This window comes from Lactuca saligna, chromosome 9 (genome assembly GCF_052625555.1).
Source record: "Lactuca saligna cultivar CGN05327 chromosome 9, ASM5262555v1, whole genome shotgun sequence".
NCBI lineage: Eukaryota > Viridiplantae > Streptophyta > Magnoliopsida > Asterales > Asteraceae > Lactuca > Lactuca saligna.
Window position 1 is genome coordinate 13,989,633 of NC_136425.1, and position 13,751 is coordinate 14,003,383.

Here is a 13,751-nt window from a genome sequence, read left to right on the forward strand (position 1 = left end):
TTCAATTCAAGCCATTTACTACTTAGCATATCGATATTACGATACATATTTGTTTCTTCGACAAAATGTACAATTAACAAGCATCACTTCCCAAAAAGCTTGTTTATTCATACCATTTCCTTTAGTATCATTTTGCGATGTCCCACACCATGCTTCCGCTAAAACGTACTCCTCCACTAGTGTCCATCATTGTGTAATGTCTTGATTTTCCATGGTAATCGTTCTCCCTTTCCCTTTCCCTCCCCTACTACTTTCGACTTCCTTTTCGGTAACAAATTATACAATTTGTTGTGTGGGTGGTGGTTGCAGGGTTATTTCTGTTTGGAGATTTGGTATCAGAGATGAAGTAGCACACATATTTTGTTGGAAGTACGGTGGGGAAGGAAATTATAACGAAGGTGAGGTGAGATTGAAATAAGTTTGTTGGTATAGTATTTGCGGCGAACTTTGAGTGCTTAATAGGTTAATAACTCTAGTATCCAGTGAATCCGATATGAGACGTTGTGTTTGGTTGTGGGTTTGAGTTTGGTGGAAGGGTGTTTGAATTTTGCTCCAAGTTTTAGTTGAAAATGTTTTGAAGTTGTATAAAATATACAGAAGAAAACACTAGTGTGACGAAAAATGAGCGGATTAATAGGTATTTATAGGTAACTTTTAAAATCACTGTTTGAGCCTAACGATCATGAGGTCGTTTGTATAAATTCTCATTAAGCTATGTTGTCTCCTCAACGCGTCTTAATATAATGTGACATGAGGGTGGTGTTTCAAAGCCTTTAACGGTGTTAAGAGCCGCATAGGATCTTTCACGTTGTGGAGGACCTATACCGAGAAGCCTAACAAATAATATATTATAGGAAGAATGAGGTTGCAAAAAACTGATATGAAAAAATTGACTCGTACTTATCAGCTAATACACATCTTAGAGGCTTAGAGGGTGTTTGTGTTTGCTTTTCAAATATTCTTGAGTAAATTACACAAATGGTTCCTATGGTTTAGAGTAATTTGCATGTTTGGTCCCTAATTTATTTTTTAACTCGGAAGGTCCCTACTGTTTGTTTTTGTTACACACTTGGTCCCTGTCTTACCTAAAAAGACTATTTTCCCTTGATTTATTTATTTATTTAAATAAACACACCCCCAACTCTACCCCTCTCATCTTATCTTACCTACCTCATTATTTTTCCCTATTAAAATAATATTATTTTTAGGTAAAACAGGGATCAAACGCGTAACAAAAACAAACAGTAGGGACTAAGTGCGTAACAAAAACAAACAGTAGGGACCTTCCAAGTTAAAAAAAAAAGTTAGGGATCAAACACGTAAATTATCCCAAACCATAGGGATCATTCGTCTAATTTACTCAATATTTTTTTTTGACTTTTAGTTTTTCCAAAAAATCAAAAAATTCAAAAAGATGCTTGGAAAATAGAAAAACCATTTTCAAAGTAACTTTTGTAGAAAAAAAGGTTTTTCGAAATTATATATTTTTGTGACTTTTAGCTTCTTAAAAGGTAAATTACATTTAAAAGTTAATAAATGCAAGCCATATATATATATATATATATATATATATATATATATTAAAAACAACCGTCTTTGTCCCCTCAAAAGCTAAAGTCAAAATGAACTTTTTCAAAAAAAAACTTTTGAGCTTAAAATGTAATTTTAATCACCCCTTCTCCAGGTATGGTAGGAAGAATGAGGTTGCAAAAAATTGATATGAAAAAAAAAAATTGACTCGTACTTATTAGCTAATAGCCTAATACACATCATAATAAGGTCGGTTGGTGCACCCTTTACCGCACACTACGGTAGCTGATTTGGCACCGCAGTGTGCGGTGAGCAAAACTCCGACCCCCCCCCCCCCCTTTCCTCCCCCTGTTACCTCGCTCGAGATTCTTACTGCGGGAGGTGACCTTACCACGTGTAATTTCGACCGTTTGAACATTTGACCATTAACGATGGTCACTTTTTCAACTTTTTTTTTTAAAAAAATTCAACTACAAATTAACATCATATATCACACACAACACTCTCAATTCTACTAGTTTTCAAACCTGTGTTGCAAAACTCGGCCTATTCGGCCGATTAGTCGGAATCGGCCCTCCAGCGAGGCGAGTAATGTGAACTCGATAAGAAAACTCGGATTAAGTCAGACTCGGTCAAAAATCTTTCAAAAATAGGTCAATATCTCTCTAACTCGGGCTTACTCGTACAAACTCGACCAACTCGGTCAAAATTGGTCAAACTCGGTCAAATGGTCAAATTTGTCATAAAAAGAGAAAAAAATCAAGAATTTCAAGATGTGATTATTACTACATACATATCTTAAATTTTCAGTAATTATTTATAAAGTGAAACATTTGTGTATATTTCAGTTTTTATGTATTCATAAGTATCTAATTTTGTTATATATTTAAATCAAATTATGATTTTAACTTATGATTTTGATATATATAACTTTCCTAAAAATATTTCTACATCAATTACCGAATCCGAGTACTCTCGAGTACTCGCTACTCCCCATTCGGTGATTACCTTCCTCGCGTATGTATAAGACCGAATCCATTCGATTTCTAAAAAAGATTACTAATCCTTAACTTTTCGAGGAATCCTTCATCCCCCCCCCCCCCCCCCCCTCAAAATCGGACGTGAAAGTTTCCTTTCATCCGGCTCAAGTAGGTATACCAAAAAAAGAAAAAGAAAGGAGTTCTTGCTTTCAAATTCTAGAAAACTCCAAAAAGAATGACAATTTATTCCTATAGAACATCTAGGAACAAGACGATTGAATTGGAAATATCGATAAATTCTTCCCTAATCTTTAATTCAAGCTGATTTGATAAGGATGCGTCTAACCCTTGACAAGAGTTAACTTATAGCCATTCAATTCCATATACCTAGTTCGACCTCGCCTCTACGAACCATTTATAAATCCCCTTTTTTAGAAATTATCCTTTCCCTTTCTTTATCATTATCACGCAACCTAAATTGATAAGATAATAAATGGAAATATCTCTCCGAGATTCACTAATTATTTGACTGTTGGCGGGTCTCTTTGTATGTGTTGTCCGGAAAGAGGAGGACTCAATGGTCTGTTAGGATGCCTCAGCTGCATACATCACTGCACTTCCACTTGACACCTATCGTAATGATAAACGGCTCGTCTCGCCGTGACCTTCTCTTGAATTCTCAAAACTTCTGTCGCTCCATCCCCGCAGGGGCAGAGAACCCGTCGCTGTCTATCCATAAACCAGTTACTGGTACAAATAACATAAAGAAATGTAACCAACGTTTATTGGAAAAAGCAACCCCAAAGATTTGGGACCAAAAGCGATTAGCAGTGACCATTGAATAAGTTTCTTCAGCTTGAGTTGGGTTAAAAGCAAAAGCGTTCCTCGTCATTAATATGTTTGCTCGCGGCAATTGTAGCCTCTCGGGAGAATCGATGACTGCATCTTTGATGCACTACTAGTACTAGTACATCTGAGAATTATTAATTGGATAGTTGTAAATAGCCCGTAACTGAACCAGAACAGGTAAAAAAAATAAACCTAATCAATTTTGTTGTATTCGTTTTATCGTTGTAATTGTTTTAATTAAATTAATGAAATATTTTCCATTTCTTACTTTTATAAAATTTTATTTTTATTAAATTACATTCAATTAAAAAAAAGAAAGAAAATAAATAAAAATAAAAGTCTAAACAATGCTGGTTGAAGTTAGGGTTTCGTATCTTGAATCATCAACGAATCTGTACGATTCTATTCCCCTTCATCAAACTAAGTTAACGTTTATGATCAAATCCAGAACAAAATTCTGGTTGTTATCGCTGAACTTAACATGATAAAATTGGAATTATAAGGCTGCAGCTATAATAAGTTACTGCTATTTCTTGTCCTCATTTAACTCGAGCTTCGAAGCGAATTGTGAAATCCTCGTACGAAGTTCATATTGTATGATAATTGATAGTTTACACACCCAAAACCGCAATTGAATGGCGATGGCTTCCTCTCTATGTGCAATTCACTCATTCTCGTCGTTTTCTTTTCGTGATCCGAGATTCCGCCAATCGGATTCGCGTTTTATAGCAACATATTTCCCTCTTGCTTCTTCCACCATTCCTAATTCTTCTTCTACTACTCTAAACGGTCGATCTAGCTTCGATTTCTCCATCCAAAAGTTAAATCCTAATGTGGGTCCTCGGAGAATAAGGTCAGCTGCAGCTGCTGGACCTATGTTCTTCCCGGAGAATCCCCTCGTCGGGGATATTTTCGCCATGGTTTTCTCCGGCTGCTTTGCACTATCTATACTTCGGATTTATGAAGAAACTGCAAGGAGAGGTGTTTTTGACCAGGTGGGTGCACTTCAATTTCTCTGAATTTGCCTAATTTGTTATGTGGTAAATGTATTGTTTATGCAGTTTTGTCAAATATAGGGAAACTAGGAAATTGAATTAGCTAAAAGAAAATGATTTCTTTGTCAGGGCATTATTTATTTCAGTTCTTGAGTTCTGCTCTTTCTGTGGTGGACAGAGGGAGCCATTTTGATCCTGAATGTCAAACCATGTGTTACGTTTCATATCAACATCAATCCAAAATTTTTTGCCAAAAACGCCAACTACATTTCTACAAATACAGTAATGTTTGTTTATACATTGCAACAAAAATCCATTTTACATTTGAAAAATGATATAGTTTTCTGCATGAAAAATCAAAATGTAGCTTTAAAAAATCTGGCATAATAAACTTGCGTTCATTCAACTTTGGTTATAGGAGAATCTTAAATGTCTTAAAGCTATTCATTTATAAAAATTAATGCTTTTTAAAAACATATTCTCTCTTATTCAGAAACTAAATAGGAAGCTTGTACATACAACGATTGGGCTGGCATTCATGTTATGCTGGCCTCTCTTCAGGTAATTATACATGACAAAAAGGGTATATTTGTCATTTTCTTCATGACCATCTACTTCCTCTTAAACTTTTGCAGTTCAGGTCGTCAAGGGGCAGTTATAGCAGCTCTTATTCCTGGGGTCAACATAGTCAAAGTGCTTCTCATAGGACTTGGTATATGGAAAGATGAGGCAACTGTAAAATCCATGAGCAGATATGGAGACTACAGGTTTATTTTATAATAACCCCTTCATATTTTATATATTATGAAAACTTATATTTAACAATTCAAGTATTGAATCAGAGAACTAATTAAGGGACCATTATACTACGCTTCTACCATCGCTTTGTCTTCTATAATCTACTGGAGAACATCCCCAATTGCAATTGCAGCAATTTGTAATCTTTGTGCTGGAGATGGTATTTAATTAATGACCCCTTTTGTGATATTAAAAATGCCATTTACATATTTTACAAAAATGCTATGAACATTATTTGAAAAAAAAAAAAAAAAAAATCTTCAAATCTTTGATATTCCAGGTATGGCTGACATTGTTGGAAGGCGATTTGGAAAGCAAAAGATCCCTTATAACAAAGACAAATCATTTGCGGGAAGCATTGCCATGGCAGCTTCTGGTTTCGTTGTGTCTCTTGGGTAATCTTTATGCACAAGGGCAAAATAGTCTTTTTATATTATTTTTATAATTCTAACAAAATGTTGGTGATAGGTACATGCATTATTTCTCCATGTTTGGCTACTTTGAAGAAAGTTGGGAAATGATGTTAGGGTTTTTGATTGTTTCAATTGCTAGTGCATTGATAGAATCCCACCCTATAAGCACCAAATTTGATGACAATCTCATGGTGCCACTCACATCTTTCTTGTTGGGAACTTTAGTTTTCTCATAGATATCATGACGTATGCTTGACTTGACTTACCCTGTTATTAGTTCTAGGACTAAATGCAACAAATATCAATCTCCTTTCATTTAATTGTTTATTGTATTGTAAGTTGTAACATCCTACTTTCATTTTTTCTGTTACGACCTTGTACTTTGAATGCTTTAACAATAATCGTCTATACAATAAAACCTATGGTTAAAATGTTGGAAAACAAGTAATAATTATAATTTTTTTTATTACTTTCTTCAATATAGTATATGACAAGTAATAGATGATAAAAGGAATCGGAAGTAAAGAACACATTGCCATGATTTTGGTTGACTGAAATATAGACAACCTATAACCGACATTGATAACCTTTGCATAGAGAAAAAGACATACATTGGTATGTGATTTTCTACATATAAAATTAATGTCACCCCATAATGAAGAATTAAGAGTTGTGTACGATTAAAGAAAAAAAAATATATACAAACAATACAAGTAAAAGTAAATACGTGCAAATGAAGCTGGATAATAACAGTAATAGATAGTAAAAGGAACAAAAAAGTGGAAATGGAGCTAACACCTACACTACTTTCTATTCTACTACCCTAATTTTAAGTTTCCACAACCTTCTATCTATGTGTGTGTGAATCTCTGGAAATCAAACGATATCTTCATGGTTCCAGTTCCTTCTGTACACATCACCATGATTCTGGTCAATAGATGCAGAATTTCTGCTTCTTCTTAGCTGCATGAGATGAGGAGCGATAATAAGGAAGAAGATGAAGATTGAGAAAACAATAATTACAACAAACGCCATGATCTCGCCATCAACAGCATAACGCCGATTATGCGAGAGAAGAGAACATGGAGTAATTGGCGCCATTGCGGGTGATAGGAGGACTTCATGAATTGTGTTGTCCATCTGTGTTTTCTTTTTTTGGTTTTCTTGAAATATTTAAGGCCTTTTTTGTCTTGATTTAAATTTTGGAGAAATATTTAATATTGTATGGACATACTCATTACGTGTGTTTCTTGGGAGTTGGGACACCAAATAAAATTGTCTTTTTGTTTCAATAATCAATTGGGGATGGCAAAACACTGTTGCTTTGCTAGTAGAGTCTTTGCCTCTTTGGGTTGTTTTCATGCTAAAAGACAGACATTAGAGCATATAGAATATCAACTTGATGATTAGACTTGGCAAAATGCCAAAATGGGTTTAAATGGTTATGGGTAAATGGGTTTATAAACTGTTCAATTTGGTTATGGCTAAATTCTTCGAATAAAAGACAGATCATTATTTAAATATTTATTGCGTACCGATTATTTATAAACAAAAAAAAAATGAAATAAATTTTGGCATGTCAATTCAATACTAAATGAGGCGTGTTAGGAACTTGGGATATGTTGATACCGATATGAATGTTGTTGATTAAGAAGAGACATGCAAGAAAGATGAAGGTCATGGAAATAAGGATATCGTGGTGTACATGTGGTAGTTATGTTTGTTTCTTGTTTTATTGTTTGTATATCTTTTCATTGTTTGAGGATCTATATATTATTTACCAGCTTACTTTCAACTTTATTGTTTTTCTTATATGTTTATTTGTTAAATTTTTAATGTCGAGGGTAATCTATGATGGTAATATCTTTGATTTCGGATAGTGGTTTCCTTACATCTTACCTCCTATTTATCTTGTAGGACTTGGATATAGCTTTTTTGTTAAAATTAACCAAAAAGGTAATTTCTCATTACCTCATGATATAAAAATTGAACTGTTTTAACTATATATGAGAGTTTTTATGACCTCAAAAGATGTGGAGAATGGTAATGGTATAGTCTACATCATCAAAAGACTAAATACAATTTTATTACAAACATGTCATCATTTTATGCCTTTTATAACAAACTATAATTTGCTGATATGTTTTTAAACAATAACAGAATAATATTGCAATAGATATCACTAAACATTAACAACAAAACATATAAGACGGTTTGGCCGAGTGGTCTAAGGCGCCAGATTTAGGCTCTGGTCCGAAAGGGCGTGGGTTCAAATCCCACAGCCGTCATTTTATATTTTTTATTTCTGTATTTTTGTATCCATTCAAAATCAAATGCACTTCACTCTATCTCACTCAAACATTAAATAAGAACTTCCATAGTTCCACAGATTTACAACACCAACCTAATCCACACTTTTATTCTCTATCAAATCCGAAGCATCTTGTTAGACTTAAAACGAGTCTCAATGAACAATAAATGAAGTTCATGCAAGCTTTATTCCAACAATATCATCCCTGAGATCCACCGAAGACTCTGTACAACTTCCAACAGTAATCATGGAATCGGATTCAGTAAGCAAACACCAATTTACATTCAATCAAACTGCTCCCAATCCTTTGTTATTTTCGTTGAAGTTTGATGAACATGGCTTCCAATTCCAGACTCAAAAGTTTCCCATTTCTCTGTTATTGTAACAGCTGCAACCCTTTTGTCTGAATGGTTTTTACTCTTTATCAACTTTAGACTATCAAGAATGTCCACAAACCTCTGAACACGATGAACCTATCAAAACATCACAAAAAAAATTCTTAAAAAATCCAACTTTCAACATGAATTGTAATTCCTTTGACTTGTTAAAAGTCAACCTCGATTCTCCTCTGCGTTTTTGCTTCTCCTTCGGCCTCAATCCCATCGAGTTTAAGCAATTCCTTCATAAGTAACTCCGTCAAAACTTCAACTTCCTTCTCCACAATCTTGATCCCATTTTTAGCTGATGTTTCCAATCCCGCAACCTACATACAAGCACACACAGATATTCTGAATACACTTCCGATTTTACCCCTGTTACATACATTTATTTACAGTTTTACCTTGTCTGAGAGCTTATCCACCTCATTTCTCACTTTCATGACTGCATCATATGCTTGTAAATTACCATGATTCTTGTTTTTGTCAACAAGTTTTCTCTCCTTGCTTGCAGGATCCTCTAACAAGATTACCTTTGACATGTCTTTTACACCAGCCATGTCTAGATGTTCATCATCCCCCTTCTCTTTCCCTCTAAACAATAGTCTTTGATCTTTGGCTTCTAAATTCGTCTCACGTGCAAGAATCTTTTTGAGATCACCTTCAATATAATCATATATTAGGATACAATATAATTATTCAAAGATCATTTCAAAAATTAAACCATATGTATCAGAATTTTGAACTTTAGATCATGTGATCTATGTTTCTGGATTCTGAGGGAACCCAATCCTAACTCACTTTGACTATAAACAAACCAAAGAAAGCAAGTTGCAGAGTAATAAAGAACAGAACCACTAATGATCTTGAAAGTCAAACAGTCAACATAATCACTATGTTATACTAACATGTAGCATAATCAAGATTCATAGGCTTAGTAAGATACAGAAAACTCAACTCAGAATAAAAAAACAAATATGGGAAAAGAGCTAAATGAATAATGATCAAAAACTAACATGAATAACCCAAATTCAATATTTTTTAAAGATCACGTTTTTAATTCAAAAATAACATGAAAGATTAGCAACCCTAATTCAAGATTACTTAAAGATGACATCGTTGATCCAAACAAATGAGTGAAGAAGAAAGAAAGCAGAGGGTTACCAAAAGTTGAGTGAGAGGGTAAGGATATATGATGATGATAAGATTCATGAGAGACTTTGAATTTGATGATTGGGGCAGTGACACAGCCAGGATCCGACCCGACAACTCTCTTCTGTACAAGCATACCACCAGGTCTTACTTCCCAATCAATGGCGACCTCAATCTCTTGACTTGCTTTCTGTTTACTCCTTTTTGAGGTTTTCATCATACTTTTTAGGATTGACCAACAAAAAGACTATGAAGAAATCAAGAGAAAAAGGTGGGAAGTAAAGAGTGTAAAGTGTAAAGTGAAAGTTTGAAATTGTTTGTTGAGGAAAGTGGATTGGAGAAGAGAGGCAGAGGAAAGCGACATTCCACCCGCGGGTTATTGGTTGATCAGCGGTTGGTGGTCGGTTCTTTCATAAACCAATTTATACCTTTTTTTTTTTAAAAAAAAAAAAAAAAAAAAAAAAAAAATCAAATTATGTAATGAAATGAAATTTGTATTAATTTATTAGGTCGTGTTTTAATTTATTATCAAAATTTATCTATTTATGTGTACGTAAATTGATAAGAAATTTTTTTTTGTTTTGTTGTGAAAATAGGAAAATTTTAAAACATGACGATCAATGAAACTAACATTTTTCTTGTTGTGCATAAGTTGAATTTTGATAATTATATTAATAAAAGTTAATTACTTTTGTATTTTTTTGTAGATAAATATCACTGACTAACTCCAATATATACCGTCAAATGAAAACATTGTATTGTATCTCTGACCAAATTCATACATAAGAAATATACATAAAATTAAGTGACACGACTCATTCATAGGAAGTATATAAAAAAGGCAGTAAAACTTTAAAAAAATTATGTTAAAAAAGTAAACGAACTCGAATTTATACCCATAAAAAATAAATTATTTTTTATTAAATAGTTCTAAATTTACGTGATAATGTTTACCGACATATACATAAAAATAAACATCTAAAAGATTAATTTTTTTAAGTTAACGAACAAAATTTAATAAGGGAAAACAGATTATTTATACTACGGATATAAACATGAAAGTTTATAAAATAGAGAGGCAAAGATAATTATATAAAGTTAAAAAATCAAAAGAACCAAAATAAGATTTTAAAAAATAATTGGGTGGAAAGTGAAACTTTACAAAATAATAATATTCTATTCTTCTAACTTATATCAATTGTCAAACTCATCCATTTTATTAATTTGGTTTTAACAAATATATAATTTATATTTTTTCATTACAATAATATTAAATAAATAAAATTATATTTATAATATGTAATTTTAAGCTTTTGTAAAATACATTATTATGTTTTAAAATTTCAAATATGTATTTAAATTTTAATATGAATTTGTTAAACAAAAAACACTGTATATTTATAATTAATTAATATAATTTAATATATAACACAATATTATAAGTATTAAATATTACATTTAAATAATAATTAGTAAATAAAAAAACCATAAATATATAAATATATAAAACAAATGAGTAAAACCGACAACACAAAATTCATCCAAATTTTGGAGGAAATAAATAGTATAACACTAAAAAATGGGGGAATAATTGGAATATGGTTGGAAAAAAATGGTGAAAAAATAAGAAAAATAATGGAGAATGAAACTAGGTTAAAGATGCTCTTAGGTAATCTTTCATTTCAAATTTTAAAGTTATAAATGCATTAAAAAGGGACAAATTTTAGCGTATGGTGCTGCTTAACATCATTGAGAACAGGAGATCAGACATTTCATTTCAATGGACCCAATCGATCTTTTTCCAGTTGTGGATAAACAAACCAACTTTTGTTCAGTACTCTTCGTAGGAAAATTCATCTGCAATAGCTAGGTTAAGAGATAATTGAGCATGCCATGACGTTGTTAGGATCTCATATAGGCCTTTATGGCCCTGGCCCGTAAATGGACCCTACTTTCACACAATTCACAGGGTTTTTGCTAAAGTCTATTTTATGCCCATGTCAAAATCAAAACACCCTTTTGTCTAGCAGTAACCCCTTTCCAAAAAAAAAAAAAAAAAAAAAAAAAAAAAAAAAAGGGTAAATTACATGAATGGTCCCTATGGTTTAGGGTAACTTGCGCGTTTGATCCCTAACTTATTTTTCTAACTCGGAAGGTTCCTACTGTTTGTTTTTGTTACACGCTTGGTCCCTGTGTTACATAAAAAGTCTATTTTTATCTTGATTTTTTAATTTATTTAAATAAACACACCCTCAATCCCATCCTCTCTCCTTACCTTACCTACCCTACCATTTTTCTTTATTTAAATAATTATCTTTTTACGTAAGATAGGGACCAAATGCGTAACAAAACAAACAATAAGGATCAAGTGTGTAGCAATAACAAATAGTAGGGACCTTCCGAGTTAAAAAAATAAGTTAGGGACCAAACGTGCAAATTACCTTAAACCATAGGGACCATTCGTGTAATTTACTCAAAAAAAAAAAAACCTACTTAGAGATCGATTATTGCGTTCGACTCATTATTATACCAATCAATAAGTGATATTTTATCTTTGTATGTTTAGGCTAAAGGGAGTGGGTATCGCTAAGGAGGTCGCCACCGGTCGTCAAGGGCGCTAAACACTGTTCCTTCGCTTGCGCCAAAGGGATCGGGTGGTCGTCAAGGGCGCTAAACACCGTCCCTTCGCTTGCACCAAAGGGATCGCCAGCAATAGCTCGCCAGCACCAAAACGAGAAGAGAGAGAAAGAGATCTGGTGGTTGTTGGCCTCCATTGAAGATCTCAATGTTTACTCGGACTCTTTTCTTAATCCTCTTGCTTCAGAGCATTAGCGCCATTGAATGCTCTGAATTTACCGACAAAACTGCAAAATTAGTCCCTGTGGTATTTAAAAAACTTTGGATGGGGTCCAAAAAGATTTGCAACTTGCATGGAAGGTCCAAAATCAAGAATTTCCTTTGGTTTTGGTCCTAAAAAAGTTGAAAAGATGATTTTACCCTTTATTATTTCTTTTTACATTTTCTGTATTTGTTTAGTATTTATATATATATATATATATATATATATATATATATATATATATATATATATATATATATATATATATATATATATATATATATATATATATATAATGTCATCCCCTTAAATAATTATAAAAAAGAAAAAAAAAACACACTTACTCCTCCCTACCCGTAACCTCCCTTCCCACTTTCACTCTCATTTACTCTCTCGCATCTTTCGCCATATCAGTTTTCTTTTTCCCTGTTATTGCAATTGTTGGTGGTGGTGTTGGGTTGTGATATGGAAGGGTGAAGACAACCGGAAATGGATATGACATCAGCTATGTAATGTCTCGATTTCTTAATGAAGAGCTTGTAGTATCTCCTTCTCTGCGTCTTCCCCTGTATTTGTATTTCCATGTGATGAAGGCAAGACCATCAGTTTCAGTTCATATATTTTGATGAAAGATGGTGGTGATGATATGGCTCTCTAGCGAGTTAATTACTATCCCCGAACAACCGGAGGGATTTCAAGGCCCTATTTTCGGGTTTTCGAAGTTCGATTTTAGGGTTTCCAAGGTTCGATTTCAGGGGTTTCATCATTTCCATCTCATTTTTTGCTGCATCATCTCTTTAATCTGAAACACAAATTAAAAACAAATCTCTTTAATCTAGTACACACAAGTTAGTGAAATTAGGAATTCATGAATGAAGCTAGAATGTACAGGTGATAAATTAGGAAAAATAAACAGGAATCAACTCCTGATATATGAGCTCTTAGGTGTCTTGTAAGGAAAATGATCACCATAAACCAGTTTGGAATTGCTACGACATCAAAGATCTTTTGATGAAAATTGTCATCGGAGATAATGATCAGAACAGATGTTAAATGGTGGGTTTATGGTGGTGTTTTGTTGTGACTGGATGTTGATGATGGGGTAATCAACGGTGTATGATGTAGGGTTCCGACAAGCATATAGTGGCGGTGATGGTGGTTGAATGACGTCCGCGCGCGCACACACGAGAAAGAGAGAGAGAGAGAGAGAGAGAGAGAGAGAGAGAGAGGAGGGTTGGGTGAGATTTTAGTTTTGTTTTTATTTTTATTATTTATATATCAAAATAAATAAAGAAAATAGAGAAAAGAAATGAAAAGGGTAAAATCGTCTTTTTAAGTGTATCAAGGATCAAAAACCCAGAAAAACTTTGATTTTGGACCTTCCATGCAAGTTGAAATTTTTTTTGACCCCATCCAAAGTTTTTTGAATACCACAAGGACCAATTTTATAGTTTTGTCGAATTTACCATAAAGGACGCCGCCATCCAAGAGATTCGAACAACTTTTA

General features: G+C 33.2%; 2 protein-coding genes and 1 non-coding gene across 3 annotated transcripts; 2 read left to right on the top strand and 1 right to left on the bottom strand.

Moving 5' to 3' along the window:
• Positions 1–3,855: 3,855 nt before the first annotated feature.
• On the top strand, positions 3,856–5,912 carry LOC145017770 (putative phytol kinase 2, chloroplastic). The gene is made up of 6 exons (XM_078975728.1): positions 3,856–4,354; positions 4,848–4,915; positions 4,990–5,121; positions 5,197–5,312; positions 5,433–5,547; positions 5,621–5,912. The coding sequence occupies exons 1-6, from the start codon at positions 3,995–3,997 to the stop codon at positions 5,799–5,801; spliced, it is 972 nt and encodes a 323-aa protein (XP_078831854.1). The 5' UTR covers positions 3,856–3,994; the 3' UTR covers positions 5,802–5,912.
• Positions 5,913–7,773: 1,861 nt separating this feature from the next.
• TRNAL-UAG (transfer RNA leucine (anticodon UAG)) lies at positions 7,774–7,853 on the top strand. Its single transcript has one exon. It is a non-coding gene; the product is annotated as a tRNA-Leu (tRNA).
• On the bottom strand, positions 7,815–9,785 carry LOC145018721 (BAG family molecular chaperone regulator 4-like). Its single transcript, XM_078976576.1, has 4 exons — positions 9,418–9,785; positions 8,658–8,914; positions 8,433–8,579; positions 7,815–8,349 (listed from the first exon to the last, which is right to left on the bottom strand). The coding sequence occupies exons 1-4, from the start codon at positions 9,623–9,625 to the stop codon at positions 8,161–8,163; spliced, it is 801 nt and encodes a 266-aa protein (XP_078832702.1). The 5' UTR covers positions 9,626–9,785; the 3' UTR covers positions 7,815–8,160.
• Positions 9,786–13,751: the final 3,966 nt, after the last annotated feature.

Coding starts and splice junctions, on each gene's coding strand:
- LOC145017770 (XM_078975728.1), top strand. CDS start 3,995: ATGGCGATGGCTTCCTCTCTATGTGCAATTCACTCATTCTCGTCGTTT. Junction 5,122..5,196: donor AGCAGATATGGAGACTACAG/GTTTATTTTATA, acceptor GTATTGAATCAG/AGAACTAATTAAGGGACCAT. Junction 5,548..5,620: donor GGTTTCGTTGTGTCTCTTGG/GTAATCTTTATG, acceptor TGTTGGTGATAG/GTACATGCATTATTTCTCCA.
- LOC145018721 (XM_078976576.1), bottom strand. CDS start 9,625: ATGATGAAAACCTCAAAAAGGAGTAAACAGAAAGCAAGTCAAGAGATT. Junction 8,580..8,657: donor TGGATAAGCTCTCAGACAAG/GTAAAACTGTAA, acceptor GCTTGTATGTAG/GTTGCGGGATTGGAAACATC. Junction 8,350..8,432: donor AAACGCAGAGGAGAATCGAG/GTTGACTTTTAA, acceptor ATGTTTTGATAG/GTTCATCGTGTTCAGAGGTT.